This window comes from Nannobrachium achirus (genome assembly GCF_963921795.1).
Source record: "Nannobrachium achirus genome assembly, chromosome: 14".
Classification (NCBI taxonomy): Eukaryota; Metazoa; Chordata; class Actinopteri; order Myctophiformes; family Myctophidae; genus Nannobrachium; species Nannobrachium achirus.
In genome coordinates, this window is record NC_137821.1 from 45,240,156 (window position 1) to 45,261,596 (window position 21,441).

At 44.1% G+C, this 21,441-nt stretch overlaps 1 protein-coding gene across 1 annotated transcript in view; it reads left to right on the forward strand.

Moving 5' to 3' along the window:
* The window catches only part of nrxn2b (neurexin 2b), a gene marked incomplete at its 3' end in the record, with an annotated part of 1,346,377 nt that overhangs the window by 1,309,447 nt on the left and 15,489 nt on the right, over window positions 1-21,441 (forward strand). The window contains exons 19-20 of the mRNA XM_080741211.1: window positions 978-1,303; window positions 15,981-16,059. Of these exons, the coding sequence (XP_080597337.1) occupies window positions 978-1,303; window positions 15,981-16,059 (405 nt within the window). The remainder of the gene's footprint in view (window positions 1-977; window positions 1,304-15,980; window positions 16,060-21,441) is intronic.

The following is a 21,441-nucleotide window of genomic DNA, read 5'->3' on the forward strand; positions in this document are numbered from 1 at the left end:
GGGTTTCCGAGCAACTGGCGCGCGCGTGCTTGGCCCACGTAATGGGCATGCATACATGCGCCACATTGCGCCGGGCCCGGCCACGAAACCAACGCCAGGGTTCCAATCATAGTTATAATAAGAATAGAGAGGACACCAGATATCCTCGTCCGTCCACTTGCATTGAGTTGCTCACCCAGCGCATGAGGCGTTTTCACCCCTCCTTCCGGCTAGTAAAACCGTGACGTAGTGGGGCCTTTGTGACGCATTTTTCGTCAAAGTTTGTTTTCATGGACGCGCTTGGGCTCGAATTCATGAACGAGCACTTCCGGTATGAACGCGCGTCAATACAAAGAAGCCTAGACGCGCGTTCATGTTTCTGGCCCCAAATGCAGTACCTCAAAACGGCCACCATGTCCATTTGGTTTCAGGGCGCCCCCAGGGTTCTGGGGGCTTGGTTCCAATGTCCCCAACGTGTTACCAGAGGATATCTATCCTCCTGTATGACAGAAAACGCTCCCCGCGTTCTCGCTTTCCCCATGTTTTCCCCATGTTTGTGTTGAACTATTTGTTGTGGATGTTCTGACATATTATCTTGCTTATTATAGTGATGTATTATCTGCTTATTGTAAGTCGCTTTGGATTAAAAGCGTCTGCTAAATGCCTTTTTGACTGTAAACTGTAACTATACTGTATGCGTGTGTGTGCCGGCCGTGCCTGCCATGGCGCCGCGACTGACAATGTGTTCCCCGCCCTCTCTCTCTTTCTCTCTCTCTCTCTCTCTTTTCTGTCCTTCCATTCTCCTTTCCCCTTTTTATTCTGTCCCTTGTGCCTCCCCTATCCTCCCCTCCTCCCCCGTTCTTTCCCTTACGACTTCCCTCCCTCGCTCCCTTCCTCCTCACCTTTGCATACTTCTCTCTCTCTCTCTGCACCGCCCACCTTTTTTTCTCCTCCACTCCGCTCCCCTTCTCCCCCCCCCCCCCCCCCTTGCTACGCAGGTCGACAGCTGACCATCTTCAACAGCCAGGCGTTCATCAAGATCGGCGGCGGCGGCGAGAAGGGCCGCCACTTCCAGGGCCAGATCTCGGGCCTGTACTACAACGGCCTGCAGGTGCTCAAGCTGGCGGCCGAGGGCGACCCCAACGTGCAGGCGCAGGGCAACCTGCGGCTGGTGGGCGACGTGCCCTCCGTGCTCACCACCGACACCACCAGCACCACGCCGCTGGCCGACATGTCCACCACCATCATGGAGACCACCACCACCATGGCCACCACCACCACCCGCAAGCAGCGCTCCCCCACCATGAGAGACAGTGTCACGCAGGTGAGACCCCCACACCCACACCCCACTATGAGAGACAGTGTCACGCAGGTGAGACTCCCACACCCACACCACCCCACTATGAGAGACAGTGTCACGCAGGTGAAACCCCCACCCCCACACCACCCCACTATGAGAGACAGTGTCACGCAGGTGAAACCCCCACCCCCACACCACCCCACTATGAGAGACAGTGTCACGCAGGTGAGACAGGAGAGATTCCTTTATTATCCCAAGGGGGGGAAATCAGTCGCCCAGAGGAAGCACAGCAGCATAAGGTTATTTACAAAGTTACAGAGAAGTATGAAAAGAAGGAAAAAAATGTACAGTGTACACAGCAAAATATATACATACTGTAGTGTAATAGCAATACTTAAAAAGCAAATAGCAATACTTAAAGCACAACTTATCAATACAGTGCCAAACAAAAGTGTCAATGCCTAGTCAGTGCTACAAGTATCTCACTGCCATGTCAAACACAAGCAAAAATACTCAATACTACCAACACAACCCAATAGTGCAGAGCCAAACAAAAAGTGTCCAATGGTCAGTGCAAAAAAAAAAAAAAAAATCTAAATAAAACGAGAAAGGGTGACACAGCAAGACACACATGAAAACCCTCCCTGGAAAGGTCCTTAGAGGTCAGAGTCAGTACAAGTATGTAGTTCCAGTTAAATTAGGTTACAGTTGTCCTAGGTTAGGTAGGACTGGTCCAAACCATGAGGGACAGTGTCACACAGGTGAGACGCACCTGAGGGGCACGGTGAGGCTTTTCTGTAGGACGGTGTTTCTCAACAATTTACAATATTGGCATTTAGCATACACTCTTAACACCCAAGGGGCCAAACTCGTTCAGTAACGAGACAAGGCCACTGGAGGTCGCTGTGCCAAAAGGAGTTGTCTCGTTCAGGAACGAGACAAAGGGTTAACTTGGTTACACGCAGCTGCATGCATCCTGTGTTGTCAGTGAAAGACCCTGGTCCATACGTCATAACGTAGCTCGCAGAGAGACAAAATGGCGCGTTTAGGCTGCATTGATTTCTATTCTATGCTGAAACATAAAAAGGGCTTTATCTATGAATAAGGTGCAAAGAACGCCAGGGAAGCAGAGATCTGCCTGTATTCACTGCGACACTTTACCGCGATGGTCGGCCCCGGTTTGGATTTTAATTTTCGCGAGCATTTGTAAACAAATGGATTATCCTCCTCAATCGTCAGTGGACACTCACGTGCACACGCACGAAGCTTCCGAGGCTCTTCAAAATTAAAGCGTAAGTGAACGACGGCAGCAGCAACAGCTAGAAATGTTAGAAACCTTGGCTTCCCATGTGTTAAGGTACCAAAAGTACTCATTAGGCACTTTGAGAAGCACTGCATTGCAGTTGGTCCTGTCCTGTATGTCTGTTATCAAATTAACTCAGGAGCGGACGGTCGAATTTTCATGAAACTTGGTGGGAATGATCAGTAGGCTTATATAATACCCAGAAGAGATGATTAACTTTGGGGTTGAGAAGGTAACAAGGTCGAGGCCGTAATCAAGTGACACATGTGGTATTACATACATCTCAGAAATGGATATAGGCCTACAGTATGCAGAACAAAAGACAGTGGATAGAGGTCGTGTATAGGCAGGATTTTCATCTCCAGGCACATGTTCTAAATCATAGATTGTGGGTGTGAGTCGAGAGGGGAATGTCAGGTTGCATTAGCCAGTGAGTTATGGCAGTGGTTCTCAACCTGTGGGTCGGGATCCCCAGGGGGGTCCTCAAATGATTTTGGGGTCCCCAGATGATTAGCTTAATGTGGAACATTGTTTTCTCACTCAACAGTAAACAAACCAATATACAGTTTAAGTGTATAGAGGCTATGCACATTTCTAAAGTGATAATTTAAGGACTTTTTAATACCTCTAAAATGACAAATTAAACATTGGCCAAATTGTCTAATATTAGAGGCAGAAATTGTGAAAATTGCCGATCTGCATGCTCACAACGCGAGGAATTGTGAGCATGCGGATCGGCTATTTTCACAATAGAACCGTTTTATACAAAATGTAACGCCTCAACTTTTAGTGCTCGTCAGTTGCTCGTCCCCAGTTCAAATATAATTATTTTGGGGATCGCGGCCTGAAAAGGTTGAGAACCACTGAGCTAATGTACAAGTAAGAAAACAGATGCTGCTTTACTTCAGAAGGAGGTCTTGGTTTTTAAGACAGAGATATAGATATTTTCATTGCACTTTACGTTGCCCTGAAATGTAATGTAACTTGCTGTATAGCCCGCTCTGTTGTGCAGCCGATATTTTCATTTCCGACGTCAAAGGAAACTGCATGCGAGAACGATATCTGGGGGGATGTAAAAAGCACATCCGCTGATAACCAAACGGCCCTCACCACCGCACACATAATCCATACGCGCTTCACCGTATCTCAGCCGCAAGGTCAGATGGTCACATGTTACGCGGTGTATCCATGTGAGCTCCACTCCAGACTGACATTCAAACCTTCAAACAGAAATACAAGCAGCCCCAGAGCAGGCACTGCAAGTTGAATAACAGCTTCTGTGCGGCGAAGTCCCATTAGTCCAATCAAGGCTGTTGTGTTTGATTTCACACGCCTCGAGACATGATGTTGGAGAGGTAGCAATTACAAGACGCCCGAACGGATCAACAAAGCTGGACAGATGTTGTACGGAGGAGAACTAGCACAATTATTCGTGAATATACTTATTTGTGCCTCCCGCGCACGCTCGTCGTCTATGAACGGCTGTGATTTATAGCCTATAATGATTACCCGCACTTTAACGGAGGAACCCTCCGCCGCCACTTGCCATCCCCCATAAACAGCAATTAGCTAACAGTAGGGGAGCAACGTTGTCACGCACACTTGGAACAAGGAAGGAGGCAGGTCGCCACGGCCCACTAGTCTAATAATAAGCTATTATAACAGGCTCAGTGTCCTTCAGAAGGAATTTTCTATTCCGCCTATATCGGTGCCCCTCAACAACTATTAAACCATTTATAACGGGTACACATTATAGTGTATTATTATTTTATGCTTTAACTATTGAAAAATAGCAGATATACAAGCTCACAGCGCGGCACCGAGTGCCGCGCTGCGAGCTTGTAGATCTGCTATTTTTGAAAAATCGTGAAAATTTGAATTTTGACCCGATTCTATAAGTGTCTTTTGAATCCTTCTAAGATTTTTTTGAAAAACCTATGTTTCTATGTCAGCAATCTGGCCGGCCATCGTCAAAGAAAAGTCCTTTTCACTTAACTGGAGCTCATGTTAGTCTGTTCTTGAGAGACTACCATGTCAGAACCTTTTCACGTGAAGGACCCCCAAACTGATATGTATTTGGCCACGGACCCGCATCTCAAAATACTTAGTTCCAGGGACCACCCAGAAGCAACATTTGAGTTACAAACGTTCGCTTTGAAAATACATTATGTTCAAAGATTTGCACACATTTTCACGACTTTTCCCAAAAAATAGCAGATCTACAAGCTCGCAGCGCGGCACTCGGTGCCGCGCTGTGAGCTTGTAAATCTGCTATTTTTCACTGGTTAAGGCATTCAATAATTCTAGACCTAAATGGGTTAATTAAATGGAAGCTGTGTTGGGCAAAAAACAGCACAGTACAACACCATATACCATTAGCGCTCCAGGTCCTTGAGGGGAGAGAGAGGGCTGCCTAACGGCATCACATATTGCGGCAGGTATATTTCTGCAGCAGCACTACTCACTAACTATACCGCTCAGTAAGTAAATATCAAGTATCGACGCTATTTCAAATGCATTGGATGTAGTTTTCACCAAGAGGCACGGGGTGTTATTCAAAGCTTGCTTCGTTAAGAAAAGGCTGCCTTATTTTCGATTTCCCAGCAGCACACTCTCACACAGTATTGCCAGGTCCCAATTACCAGACTTTTTCTTTCTCTCATTCTGTTTTTTAGAACTCGCTCGGTATAGCACTCCCCGTGTCATCAGAAGCTTACCTTTCTAGTCGATAAGTCGCCGAGACACTTACACTGGTCTCAGACAACCACGATTAGACAGGAATGTATTTTAAACCATCTCTCCTCCTCTTTTATTTCTTTTTCTTTAATCCCCTCTCAGTCTCCTACCTCTATCTTTCTTCTCTCACTTGAAAGCCCTAGCTATCTCGCTCATTTCAGAAGAGCGCCGCGGACGCAGTGCTAATTAGTGAGCTAAAAGCCTCTCTGAATGATTTGGAGAAGAGGACAAAGTGCAGTGGGAGGGGGGGTGATGTGATGAGTAGCACTCCATACTCCACACTGCTTTGGAGGCACTCGAATCAAGGTCATGTTGGTTTTCAGGTTAGCTCTGGTCCATAGCGTTAGAAGGAGTTCTCCTTAACGCTATGGCAGGGGTCTTCAACTAGGGGGTCCTCAGAGTTACTACAGGGGGTCCTCCAAATCTTTGAGTGATAGAGACTTTTGTTCTTCTTTTTTATATTCACCACTTGAACCCTAGCGTCCATATTCTGAGAACTTTAGCCAAAAATAGCCGATCTACAAGCTCACAACGCAAGAGCTTTGGTGTAGAGGGGGGAAAGAGCAGACTAAGTACAGCGTGAAAGGTCAAGTTTATTAAAGTATTGATGTGGTTAAAGTGGTTAAATATCTGAAAACGCAAATTGACATGAATCCAAAATACACTGATGATTGTGCTGTCAAACAATGAAACTATATGGAATCTATGATAAGGTAGTGGGGGTCCCCACTTCATCTCTCTCTCAACTAAGGGGTCTTTGGCCTGAAAATATTGAAGACCCCTGCGCTATGGTACTGATGATCCCTTGCTGCGCACCCCCTCGTCTGTAGTCAAAATAGAAAAATAGAGTTTCACTACTCACCAAAACAAAGAGGGCTTTAGGGAGTTGAAAGACTACTTTCCGACACTTTGAGCCCCCCACCTTACGTCTAAAATACACTTTTTGGCCAGAAAAAGATATTTCACCAGAAGGCAAACTCTGGACAATGGGATTGACAAGATCTTGACAAGATCTGTAGAAGATGCAGGGGAGTAACAAAAGCTATTTTTTTTTTCTTCTGGGTTGAAACATTTTCTTTTCTGGTCAAAAGGTGTATTTTAGACGTGAGGTGAGGTGCTCCGAGTCTTCCCACTAGATAAAGTAGCCTTTCAACATCTTAGAAACGTCTTTGTTTTGGTGAGTAGCGAAAGTGTATTTTATATTTTTACTACAGCCGAGAGGCTGAGCAGCCTGGGCTAACGGGGCTGTGAGCGCAGGAATCATCGGTACCATAGCTTTAAGGAGAACGCTAGTTTAACGTGTGCTCATGTCCTGTTCAATTCCCTCTCTTTTCTTCCCTATAGGCAGCAAAAATCTGTAGTGTTGAATAATCCCAGTGATTGTAAAAATGGGCAGTTATACAGGCCCAAAAGAGTTCAATTGAAGAGGGTGTACAAAGTGTTTGTTCAGTAACAGGAGTCTTTCTCCCCGTCTGTCCACCTCACCTCAATCAGGAGAGTGTACTTATACAGGATTTAAGTGAATGTGTTGTGAAACAAGACACAACAGACGGAACTGGAACATAAAAAAAAAACATTTATTTAAGCTGCTAAATGATCTTTGTGGAGTAAAACTGGTCAAATGTATTTTCTGCTAATTAGCTCGGGGACACCCCTGTTACTGAACAAACACTCGATAGCAATATCACAAATTGTTGCTAGTTTTTTAACAAACAAAAACATATCACTCACACCCCTTTAGCACATTGCACATTAGGAACAATGGAGCTGTAGCACTGCTTTGAATCTTACTAAAACGTCATCATGTTTTATCTCAGTCATTATCAAAGTAGCCATGCAGTGAACGTGATCTGGTCCCAGAGGGCAGTGTTGAGCAGAAGAGGAGAGGAGAGGGGGACGTTGCACTCCACTCAGTGTTCCAAAGCCTTGTATGATGCTATTCACGTTATTCCTGGCCCTCTCTATGGAGGCTGCCATTTTCTTTTACAGAGGGCAAAACATCTTTTCACTTCCTCCCAAGTAATTAAGTGACAGGGAATTATCTGTTGCCAGATTTTGCCAAAGACATAAGCCCAACAGAAGCAACTAGGCTATACTACTTTACATTTACATTTGAAAATAGCAGATCAGCAAGCTCACAATGTGTCACATTGTGACATATTGTGAGCTTGTATATTTGCCATTTAAAAACTATTGAGGGAAAAAAATATTTTGAATATTTTTGAAACATTTTAACAACATAAATCTGTGTGGCGGTCCCTGGCACCACATATTTTCAGATGGGGGTCTGCGACTGTGGACAAATATGTTAATCTGGGGTCCTTGATATGACAAGATTTGGGGTCCACTGGTTTAAAAAAATATTAGAAAGTAAGCCCAATAAGCAACTATACTATTTTTTTAATATACACTAATTGCTTATTATAAGCAGACATAGCAACCCAGGTACATTACAGAGCCCAGAACGCCAACTACTGACACTTTAATGCAAGGACAACAGGAAACCAAATTATGTTTTTCAGGCCAGCTTTTTCAGCCTCCACCTCTTTCAGGATATGACGTGAATAGGACAGTGGTTCTCAACATGGGTCAGGAAAGGAAAAGAAAGAAAAGACAAGACCATTACTGCAGCAAAAGTAATCAACAAACCATACTATAAAAACAGTTGAAATATTTAGCAAATTGTCCATTGTCTTTCAAATAGCCGTAACCTAGTTGCATCTTTTTGGGCTTGTTTTCATGGACCTGGTCAGGGGCGTCATTTAGGACAACGGGATGGCAAACACCACCCCCTAGTGTTCACATTAAACCTCAAATTCAGTTATTTTATGCATAATTGTCCCCAACTCATCTGATTTCATCGCAATCGATGTCATCCATCTACATGTGCATAATTTACATTAGCGTTTTATTTCATGCAACCATTAATTTATTAACCACTTTCAACGCGGCATTCCTATTTTGGGAAAGTCATTTTCAAACATTTCCTTTTTTCGGCCTCAAACAAATTGTGAAAATAGTTGATCTACAAGCTCTCAACGCATCGCCACGCAACGCGTTGAGAGCCTGTAGATCAACTATTTCCACTATTTTCAAAAATAGGGCATTCGTAACAGAGCTATTTCTTTCTGAAATTACTCCTCCGGACCTGGTTGACCTTATTTTTTCTCGCAAAAGCTGCCAAACGGCCTCCGGTACTGTCAGAGACTTCAGGGACCTTCCGTGCTCCATTACAGACGACGTCGGTGCCGATCCGCTTACCCCTCTCGTGGACGCATGGGTCCTCGGACGACATCATGTCTTGCGGTTTAGTCTTTCTCTCTCGTCTCCTCCTGAAAGAGAGCAAAAAGAACACGCGATCGATGTAATCTGACTCCGAGATGTCACATGTGTCGCCCGTCATGTCGTGCTCGATATCATATCTCCGGATTCCAGGTCTCCGTTTCCCTAAACAGCCTGTGATCATGAGCAGCGCACGGCAAAGATCTGTGCCGTGGCCGTTCCCCCCCCTCGTTTGATCAATTATCCAATGGTGGATAATTTACTTGCGTAAAAGTACCAATACTGCAATGTATACTCTGTACAGGGGCGTCACACCAAATTCTGGGCCCTGGGTACAAGGATTCACTGCGGGCCCCCCATGAATGTTAACTATTGAAAAATAGCAGATAATACCAGTAAGACTCCCTAATCGGGAGATAAGCGACCGTTGGTCGCTTATCTCCACAAATAGGCCAAAAGTTTGTTTTACCAATTATCAAGACATACGGGCAGTTGACAGTTTGCCATGGTTACTCATTGAAGTTGAATCTCCATATATGGAGATAACCTACGCATCACACTAAGTCTGACCTCACCAGCCCATATTTGGGCATGAGCAACTTATGTCTCCATATATGGAGATATGATGACATCACACAGTCCTCAGCCGATGATGTGGCGTGATGTCATACAATACACAAACGAGCCCTACAGTATAAAGGGGCAATTCTTGCCAGGAAAGAAGCATTTCTTCGACTCAGACCTTATCGCCAGGGTTGGCTTATAGCAGCTGTCGGTAGGACCATATATGGATTCTGTTAGTGTGGATCTCCTAACAGGGCATCATCTGGGATACAATCCCTTTTATGCCCATGTATGGAGATCCCTAACAGAATCCCTTTCATGCCCATATATGGAGATCCCTAACAGAATCCCTTTTATGCCCATATATGGAGATCCCTAACAGCATCCCTTTTATGCCCATATATGGAGATCACTAACAGCTAACAGAATCCCTTTTATGCCCATATATGGAGATCCCTAACAGAATCCCTTTTATGCCCATATATGGAGATCCCTAACAGAATCCCTTTTATGCCCATATATGGAGATCCCTAACAGAATCCCGTTTATGCCCATATATGGAGATCCCTAACAGAATCCCTTTTATGCCCATATATGGAGATCCCTAACAGAATCCCTTGTATGCCCATATATGGAGATCCCTAACAGAATCCCTTGTATGCCCATATATGGAGATCCCTAACAGAATCCCTTTTATGCCCATATATGGAGATCCCTAACAGAATCCCTTTTATGCCCATATATTATGGAGAAATCCCTGCTCTGAGTATCTGACATCAGTGTGATGTCACCTGTTTATGCCCATATATGGAGATCCCTGCTCTGCATATCTGGTTGCTATGGTAAACAGTTGGTTGCTAGGGTAAAACAACATGGTTGCTATGGTAAACAGTTGGTTGCTAGGGTAAACAGTTGGTTGCTAGGGTAAAACCATGGTTGCTAAGGTGGTTGCTAACGTACACTAACAAACCAGCAACAACAGACTGTTGCCACAGCTACGTACACAAAGGTTTGTGTACACATGTGGTGTGATGTCATACTGATGCGGAGATATGAGCAGGGCAAAGGTGTGACGTGTGACGTGTGACGGACGGACGGCCGGTGGAGGTTTTCATAGTAAACTGCTCCCTGACGGTCGCAACAAGCTCACAGCGCGGCACCGAGTGCCGCGCTGCAAGCTTGTATATCTGCTATTTTTGAAAAATCATGAAAATGTGTGCAAGAAACCTATGTCAAGGACCCCCAAGATGATATGTATTTGGCCACGGACCCCGATCTCAAAATATTTAGTTCCAGGGACCCCCCCCCCCCAGAAGCAAAATTTGAGTTAGAAATGTAAGCTTAAAAAAATACATACTATATATTCAAAGATTTTCACACATTTTCACAACTTTTCAAAAAATAGCAGATCTACAAGCTCGCAGCGCGGCACTCGGTGCCGCGCTGTGAGCTTGTATATCTGCTATTTTTCAGTAGATAAAGTTATTAGGGCCCCTCCACCTTGGGCCCCAGTAACTCAGTCCCACTTTCCTACCCCTTGTGACGCCCCTGACTCTGTATAAATGAATTCTGTAAAATGTTAAAGGATATCAGACAGTCAATACATTTTGGAAATTCAGACAGACCAGAAGCGGAGATAAAACATATCCCCTGCAGACATGAAGATTTATGACCGTATGATGTCAAAAGCAGAGGCATGGATCGACCCCCCTGACCCCCAGGAAATCAAACCCGCTTAGAGAGATGACTTACTCATAGCCAGTGGTTGAAATAAGTACTCTTTTTTTTTTACTCTAAGTAAAAGTAGCAATCGTGCAATGTAGAAATATTCTGTTACAAGTAAAAGTCTGCTATTCAATATTTCCTGTAAAAGTCCAAAAGTATTGGTATCAAAGGTAGAATGTGCTCATTATGCGGACTATCCTATTTCAAGTTTTCAAATGTATTAAATATTTATTGAAAATTTCAAATAATTATAGTTGAGTAAAAGTACACTATTTTCCTCAGACGATGTAGTGGAGAAGAAGTAAAAGCATTGAAAATTGGGCATACTCCAGTAGTGAACGTAGAAGTACCTCAAAATTGTACTCAAGTACAGTATGAATGAATTATCCATCATTTCATTTCACACCTAGGATACCAAAAGACTCTTCCATCCATCCTCCCTTAGCGCTGTTACCGCCTGACGTTAATGTGCAGCGCCAAAGTCGTAAAGGAGAAAAAAAGGCATTTTAAGTGATTTTTATTGCCAACGACACATTTTTCCACTTGTGTACACAACAGCCATTTCTTCATTATGCACCTAGCTCAGCATACTGCATCATCATAATAAGCCCAAATACCATTAGGAAGTACGCATGTGGAGAATGAACAAAGATTAGCAATGAATCACCCGATTAAATGCTGTTAGGAGTGTAGTGTTGCTATTCAGCTACTGGATATTATGTACAGAATCGTGAAGGCATCGCTACACGACTTCTAGCTGGCTAACACCGCCCTGCTCGCTTTTGTTGTTCTTTTCAAGTGCTTCATCAGTGACTCAGTGAGCTGTCCTGCATTCTGTACCATGAACACAAACACGGCTGTCATTTAAGGAAATAAATAAATAGAGGGTGGCAAGAAATGTCACGACTTCAACAATAAAGACAGAAGTAGCCGATACAAGCTACAAGCTCTCCATGCATTGCATTTGCAGCGTGTTGTGAGCTTGTACATCTGCCAATTTAGCTATCTCTTTCTTTTACATGTTTTCCTATATGATGATGCAGCCCAAAATCGGGACGTCAGTTTGAAAGTGGTTTATGGAACACTTGCAGACAAGAATACACGTGTCTATAACACAAGTGTGGATTGATATGCCAGCACATGCAGATCTAAAAAAAATAATCGGATTAATCTGCAAAACCTGTTCAGAGCTGGAGAAATATGCATGAAATATAGCTGAATCTGATACGAACGCCATAGAGGGTGATTCTCATTCCCCGGGAAGTAATAGTTTTGGACGTACTGTATAAGATTTCACCCGACGATATGCAAGATGCGTGGAGTAGAGCAGGCGTTCTCAAACTTTTTTGGCTCAGGCTCAACCCTGTAATTAACTTTTCTCATACCTTAGATTTATGCCATATTACAGTACGCAAATATGTAAATCTTTCCCTCTAAGAGACGGTATGTCACGGGGAAAACTTGTGCATTAGTTTACGTTTCCATTACGACAGATAGTAAAGAACTTTATAATTGTCATTTAACCACTTGAACCTCAGCATCCCTATTCTGGGGGGAAGGTTCACCAAAAATAGCCGGTCTACAAGCACACGACGCGTCACATTGTAACGCGCTGTGATCTTATAGAGCTGCTGTTTTTGGTAAAGAAGTTAGGTGGTCTGTCTTACTAAGTATAGAGTGTTTAACATTTTGAAGTGATATTGGTGAATTTCAACCTCTGGACTTGAGTCACAGCACCGACTTGGAGAAACCCTGGGGTAGAGGGAGGATCAGTGGGCTGCATACCTTATAAGTAGGGATGGAGATCTTTCATTTTTATTGATAATGAGCACATTATTTATCCTGCTTATTGAGCCGGGCTTTTATCGAGCCCACTATTGAGCGTTTTCAAATATTTCGTGGAAAGATATGAGTCGACAAATTCAGAACAGATATCTTTTTTCATTGGCCAGTTGTTGCGACTGTGAGTTTGTTGCTGACCACTATCTATGAAGATGACAATTGACAAAAGCAACAAATATCAATAAATATCACTAAAACAATCATTCATTAGTGTGCAATAAGTGTTATATGGCTTTATAATATGGATAGTAATGTAATCATTTCTTGATCGCCTCTTTTCTTGGTTGTATTAAACATGACATCATGGGCCGCTATGCTCAGTAACAAGCATGATAAGCCCAAAGCTTATTGATACCGGGTACTCAATAAATGTGTTATCGGATTATCAAGCTACCCTTGTTTAGGGCTTCATCCCTACTTATAAGGGAGGGGGTTATTCCACATTCTGTTTCATATGATGCACCATGCTGTGTCCATCATCAGGCTTGGTGTGGATAAGTCCAAATATAGTCATCGGACTAAATATTATATGACTACAGATGCTAAGAACCAAAAACTAAAAATGTCTTATTTCTCTCTCCCCTCTTGTTCAAAAGACTGCGTATGCATGCAGATATACTATACAGTCCTCTGGGTAGTTAATAATCTATACGGTGTGTGGACTGGAGCCTGTGGTGTAATCTTTATGCCAACATACATTAGAGAGGAAAACACAGTGATGATAGCATTAAATAACACAGGGGCGGGTGGGGAGCGAGAGGGCCTGCTGCAAGCAAGCATAGCGAAAGCACAAATTGAGATTTCTCCGAAAAGCTCTGAGCTGTACCTGCCGTGCTGCATTTTGATCATAGCAGCATAGTGCGCTTTTTGATGTTTAGAATGACCTTTTCGAGCGAGTGTGTCTCTGCATGTCTCTTTACTTTACCAGCACCCCTGACGATTTTGATCATAATTATATTTGATTCGACATGATTTAAACATAATGTTTTTCCATGCTAGAGAAGAAGTCATCCGGTCTCCTATCCCTATTTAGTAAGATCTGGATTGATTGCGACCATCAGGTCGCAGTTACTATCAAAACCTCCACCGGCTGTCAGTCTGTCCGTCAGTCTGTCAGTCAGTCTGTCCGTCACGTCACACTTTTCCCCTACTCATATCTCCGCCACCGTTGCCCCGATCCATGCCAAACTTTGCACACACACTCTTTGGCTGCCAAACCACAACCTCACCCCTCATTTCTCACATGGCCCTCTTCTAGCGCCACCATGAGGCCGATTCTTGCGAGACACATTTTTGGACATGGCTCCTACAGATTAGCCATAGAATCACGCAAAGCGGTACACAGTATCTCTAAAGTCATGTCATCAACATGGATCTGTCCCATTTCCCATATTCCCATACTCCTGATTGGCTACAATTGCCTTCTAAAGTTTGTGTATGTGTATCTCCCGATTTAGGGAGTCTTTACTGGTATGGTGACTCTCTGTCAAAGTTTGTAGAGAAGGTTCCTGCATGCTGTCTTCACTTGGTGATAAAACGCCTCCTGGAATGTCTGTGAAAGTAAAAGTGGTTAAACGTCTCATGACATGCTGTTTTTTATAAAACATAAAAAGTCTTTATTGCGGTCCTTCAAACGAGTTGAAGTAAAATAATTGGAAATACTCCAATAAAGTAAAAAAGAAATTGTACCTCAAACTTGGATGGAAGAGTCTTTTGGTATCCTAGGTGTAATATGAAATGATGGATCATCCCCGACCCCGTTTGGCCAGTTGGATTTTCAACCGAGAAAACACAGTTTTTTTGTTTTTTTCTGTGGCTATAGTGATTCAAAGGCTGGAGCCCAGGCTACATCTATGCATGTGTTGCTGGGAAACCGAGGCTATATTATATATTAGGCATGTATTTGACAGAACCTGGGTGGCAGGCACACACACACAGACGCACACGCACACACGCACACACACGCGCGCGCGCGCACACACACACACACACACACACACGCACACACACGCACACACACACACACACACACACGCGCGCACACACGCACCCATGCACACACACAATTAGAAACAAATGCACAATCTCGATTAATAATAATAGGGAGAGAACTCAATGCGCTTGTGGGCTCAAATCAATTACGCTGACCCTGATAAAAGCCTCCATATATTATTCCATCAGACCCTGATAAAAGCCCCCCCCCCCCCCCCCCCCCCCCCCACACACACACACACACACACACACACACACACACACACACACACACACACACACATCTCCAGTAATAACCCAAGGCTGTGGATCAGTGGCAGAAGATATGAGTGTACAAAACTCCCTCGACGTCCCGTTCTGTTGAAACAACCTTGTCAGAGTTCATCTACTTTAATTGACTTGCATAACGCGGGATGAAGGCATCATGGCCGTACGTGTTGCTTCGTCACAAGGGCGAGAGCTGGGTTTGATTTGTAGATAGATAAAACATAGAAAAGAACTAGGGGGCTCATAACAACCTTAATCCCCTTGAAATGAGGTGTCATACACCAACGCTGTTTCTCCCTTTCCCCTTTTCTCCTAAACATAGCTATTTGTATGTGTTGACGACATGCATTAATGTGTTAAAGAAGTAGTTCACCCCCAAAATTACTTTTTTCCTATTGATTACTCGTGCAATGGAGACTTGAGTTCAATAATATTTTTTTGGTAATTTTTGCATTCCTAAAACAAAAATGCGATTATAGTATATTTACCCCCATTGATTCCGGGTCCCCATCCCGCTTGTGAGCAGCGTGGGTGGGGTTTTCCCAGAACTCATCCAAGTAACCCAGCGCCGTCGCCGGACCGTACCACACATTCCCAAACATAAACATCACGTCGTCCGCCGTGGTAAAATGTGAGCGTATCGATCTTGCTATGAACCATCAGTAGAAGACATGTTTTAATGTATTTGTATAGCGCTCCTATTTGCCTGTGTCTTTGGTTAGCAAGTAGCAAGCAACAGGCTAGCCAACCACATAACACCAATAACTACGTCATCTGCTTTGCTACTGTTGTGATTGGTCAGGCGGTGAACCAATCGCAGAAGACTGCCTCTTTGGCAACGCCCATCCCAGAAACTGCTGTAGATGGAAGCAATTTCAGACTGAATAATGGAGTGAAACTAAATTAATGTCAATTCAGGCTAACTTTACACCACTGCTCACATCTATCCCTCCCTCTCCCTCCCTCCCCTCCATCATGTCTCCCCTCCAGAACACGGACGACCTGTTGGTAGCGTCGGCCGAGTGTCCAAGCGACGACGAGGATCTGGAGGAGTGCGAGCCGGGAAATGGTGAGTCAGCTCAGGGGGTTCTGGGTGATCTGCGTTATTACTCGGGTTCCAACGAGCTCAGCAGAAATGCAAAGCGGTCCCCACTGTACTGTAGCAGCGCTCTGTCTCTCTCTCTGCAATCCCCCCACCTCCCCCCACCTGTTTTTATAATGTGACACTGTGACCCCTCCATATGCAGCACCGATTGGTCAAGACACGCGCCCATGCAGGCTCAGGCCTCGATCCCCCCTCCCCTCGTTTTCAAAAGATGTTTCTAAAGCAAGTAGGCCTGTTATTACACAATCGTCTAATCGCAATTATTTGAGGTAATCACAGTTATTTTTTATAATTGTCATAATCACTTCCATTTTGAGAAATGTTCATATAGTTTCAAACACTTTTAAAAAAGTAGTGGAAATAGATGATCTACAAGCTCACACCGCATTGCATCGCGATGCGTTGTGAGCTTGTAGATGTCTATTTCCACTATAAATGTATAAAGAATGAAGTTATTAAAAATGTCAGTCACTCTTTTGTATAGCCTATTTAGCTTATTTGTCATATTTGCCCTGTGCAACTTCAAAGCCTAACAGAAATGTATTTTTCATTCATATGCTCCTGTGTTCAACGACAAAAACACAATTAAATTGTTAATCGCAATTATTTGTGTGACAATTTGTCACGTAAAATGTCGTTGTGGCGGCTCTAAAAGCAAGTCCGGTCCGGTCAAATGCACATAAGCCGAGCTTCCGCGGTGCGTGTAGTGTCTTGGCATTCGCCCAGCTGTTGCACCGATCACCGCCTGGGTTTTCTTAACAAGGCCGGACAGGTTCAGTGCAGAGCGTGGCTTGTTCACATACGGCTCGCAGCTGCGGGCCTGCCCGGGCTGGCACTGGGGGTCCGGTGTGGGGTTCGGGGAGGTGTTCTGAGGCGAACGGGGTCGGTCAAATAACGTTTGGACACCAGGTACGGATGGCAGAGGCCAACAATTTCTAACCGCTTGTCACTGGGGTTTGTAGGTCGTATTAAAGCCGGGGCAAACATCCGAGCACTGCCAAGAAACAGTAACAAATTCAATAGTACGAATCGCAATATCCCCCACGGCGTGCATAGAATGTCAGTATCGGAACACAAGAGTGCAGGGAGACGTAAGGTCGAAAGCACTTTAGGTTCATCAGAGAAACGGCAACGGATATGAATACAGATGAAAACAAGGGAGGAGAATAAAAAAAGGCACGTTTACGACCTTAGCACATCACAACAAAGCTGCGCTTGTTTTAATATAATGAAGAAATGCCCCAAAGCTACAAAACCTTCATGAAATGATACAAGTGTAATGTTGATTTAGTTTTCCCAAGTTTATTTGGTACTTAGGTTTGCCAGCATGTCTGTGTCTGGTATACGAGCTCCTCTCTCCCCATACATACCGTACAAACTTTTAACAGTCTCCATTCAAAACGCTGTAAGCAATGGGGATTAGGGTCTTAAATGGAATATATGTTTGGCCGTAAATGGATCGAGATTGTAGGAATTGGTATGTTTTGTGCCGAAGAGGAAACTGATCTGATGCCCACGTTGTAATACTATATTGCGATGTTCTCCTGTGGTTTTTATCTGTACTTTAGGTGCAAGGTACTGAAATAGAGGGCTCAATTCACTTCTTATCAAAAAGGAGAAATGAGAGTTTTCTTCGGTGGATGCTATGCCCAGACTTAATCTTCTGCGGTAGTGGGAGCTCACCCTCCCCACACACTCTCTCTCTCACACACACATAACCACACACACGCCACGCACGCACACAGACACACACAGACATGCCGCACACAGATACTCACCTTTCCAGACAGTCAGACACTTGTCTTCCTCGGTCTGTGGGCAGAAGAATGTTTTTTCCCTGGCATACACCCCCCAACACACACACACACACAGACACATCCAGGGGCGTCACAAGGGGGGGAAAGTGGGACTGAGTTACTAGGGCCCAAGTGGAGGGGCCTTAATTATTTTATACTTTAGATATAGAAAAATAGCAGATCTACAAGCTTGTAGATCTGCTATTTTTGAAAAGTCGTGAAAATGTGTGCAAATCTTTGAATACATGTATTTTTTCTAAGCGAACTTTTGTAACTCAAATTCGATTCTGGGGGGTCCCTGGAACTAAATATTTGGAGATGGGAGTCCGTGGCCATTTTGGGGGTCCTTCACATGAAAAAGTTTGAGCACCACTGACATATAAACATAGGTTTTTCAAAGAAATATTCAAAGGCTTACAAAAATGTTCATGATTTTTCAAAAATTAGCAGATCTACAAGCTTGCAGCGTGGCACTCATCTGCTATTTTTCAATAGCTAAAGCACAAAATAATACTTAATAATGCGTTCCCAGTTCATGGGAGGCCCGCAGTGAATCCTTGTACCCAGGGCCCAGAATTTTGTGCGACACCCCTGGTGGACACATCACATGCACCCACTTGATATCAGCCGCTGGCAGATGCTTGAAACCATTCCGTCGGAGCAGGGCTATATAGCCATGCAGGTCGGCTCCCTCTAAGCCTCAGTGAGGACTGTAAGATGAGGACAGAGAGAGGATACGACGCAGATGGCATCGACAAACACTCCTCTCTCTCTGTGTCTCTCTGTCACTCCCTCTGTGACAGACAGAAGCACCGGTCATTCTGCCCCGTTCTCCAACAGTGCTGGATTTTCCTTTTTATTTGATTTATTTGAAAAAGCAATAAAACCACATGGTTACAGCAATCCGAGGATGACACAAGAAAGTCGTGACTTATTTCCGCTGAGGTCCTCAAACACTTAAACTCGTAATAGTGGAAAAAGTACTCAAATGTTTGACTCAAGTAAAAGTATCAATACTGCAATGTAGAAATACTATGTTACAAGAAGTAAAAGTCCGGTATTCAAAATGTACTTAAAGTACCAAAAGTAAAAGTGCTCATTATGCAGAAACGTCCCGTTTCAAGTTTCAAATGTTAAAAAATCAGTTGAAAATAGCTGATCTACAAGCTCACAATGCTGCGACGCATTGTGATTTCCATGCATTGTCAAATGCATGGCCGAAATGTATATAGGGTTGAACTGGCTAAAGAATGTTTTGTAATAACAATCAATTTACAAAGTAAGTAGGTAACTAGTAACAAAAATGTTCAAATATATGTAGTGGAGTAAAAGTAGGCCTACAATATTTGGATCCAAGATGTTGTGTAGTAAGAAGTATTGGAAATTGGAAATACTACTCAAGTACAAATAACTAAAGATTGTTCTTATGTACAGTACTCATGAAGTGAATGTACTTAGTTACTTTCCACCACTGTCTCTGACAGAAGAAGCAGCGGTCATTCTCCCATCGTTCTCCAAGCATTTTCAATTAGGTGTCACTCTGTCAGAGTGAAGCTCAGCATTATTGACGGAACTCCCGGGAAGCATGGAGGGGGAGGGGACATGAGTTGTAGCCGCAGGATTCTTCTATCAAATCGCAGATATCACTGTGAATTCATATCGATCGACAACCCATGCCGGCTAGTTCCCATATAGCGCTAACATTCTCTAGCCCTGTAGTGACGCTATACGTTATCGAGTTACACGCTTCAAAAGCTGGTTACGTGTCTGCTAAATGGCGATGGTTGAGAGCGCTCTGTACAAAGCAAGCAAGCAAAACTTGTTTTCTCGAAGCAGAATTTTTATGCTAACTCCCCCCCCCCCAAAAAAGTGTTTGTGAGGTTGCTGTGTGTTGAATGATTTCACTTGATGTTCTAAATTCTCAATTATTCATCACAGGAACAGACAGATGCTCCATAGACACCAAAGGCACTACACACAGGCACGCACGCACACGCCCGCGCGCGCGCGCACACACACACACACACACACACACACACACACACACACACACACACACACACACACACACACACACACACACACACACACACACACACACACACACACACACTGGAACTGCTGAAACTGTATTATTATAAACTATTTAAATACAAATGTAAAAGACAAAGGTGCACACACACACACACACACACACACACACACTAGAGGAACAAAGGGACGAGGAATAAAGCGTGAGAGAGAGAGAGAGAGAGAGAGAGAGACCTCGGAAACAGACAGCATAACAGAGGTATAGGTCTGGGAAGGGAAGACTTCCATCTCCAAGGACTGGCCCTCGTTGAGATGTGCGTCACGTCCCTTTGCACTCAAAGCACAGGAGAGAAACAGAGGAGGAAGAGGAACTGGCTTGAGAGGAGAGAGGAAGAGGAGGAGGGGGTGGAGGGGGGGTGGAAAGAGTGTGAGTCAGAAGCAGTGATGTAAAGTAACAAAGTAACATTTACTCAAATACTGTACTTTCCAATTTTCTGTACTTTTACTCCACTGCTTGTCAGAGACAAATATTTTTATTCCACTATGATAATTAGTAACTTCAGTTACTTAAGTTAATTGCGACCGTAGGTCACAGTTTACTATCAGAACCATCACAGCTCTTCCCTATCTGTCCAATATCCGGACGGGAAACGCCTGACACTGTGGTATCACTGTGACATCACAGGTGACATCACAGTGATGTCAGATACTCAGAGCAGGGATCTCCATATATGGGCATAAACAGGCGACATCACAGTGATGTCAGATACTCAGACCAGGAATCTCCATATATGGGCATAAAAGGGATCGTATCCCAGATGATGCCCTGTTAGGAGAACCACACTAACAGAATCCATACAGTATGGCCAAGACAGATGGTGCGACCTCACCCTTTAGGGCGAGGTCGCTTTTCGCCCTTAGGTGTCTTACTGGTAGTTACTAGTTACCAATCAACCAATCAACTTTTACTCAAGTAAATCGTGATTACCCGATTTTTACTTGTAAGTCACTGCATTGCAGTATTGAGTACTTTTTTCCACCACTGTTGAGGCGGCTAGTTGGGGAGGGACGAGAGAGAGAGAGAGAGAGAGAGAGAGAGAGAGAGAGAGAGAGAGAGAGAGAGAGAGATGAGGAGGGGGTGGTGGTGGTGGTGGCATCGGTGGAGATGATGATCCTATGAGTTATCTATCTCCCCTGCTACTCCCACCGGGCTAATTAATCTTTGACTTTGTTAGGGAGCCTTAATTACATCACCCATGCAAGGCATGCTTTGGTTTGGTTTTCCTCTCCGGCGCTTTTAATGAGCTCCCGAGTTCGGGAACACGAAGAAGCAAGCAGGAACCCAAGCAGCCCATAAAGAAAAGTCTGCCCACGGGGGAGATGCACCGTATAGCACAGCCAAATGACAAACACAACAACACACAATTTCTGTATACTATATATGCACAGATGCTGCTGCACGGTGTCCATGCATATTTGTTACGCAAGGAGACCTTGCACACCTACAGTATATCGTCAC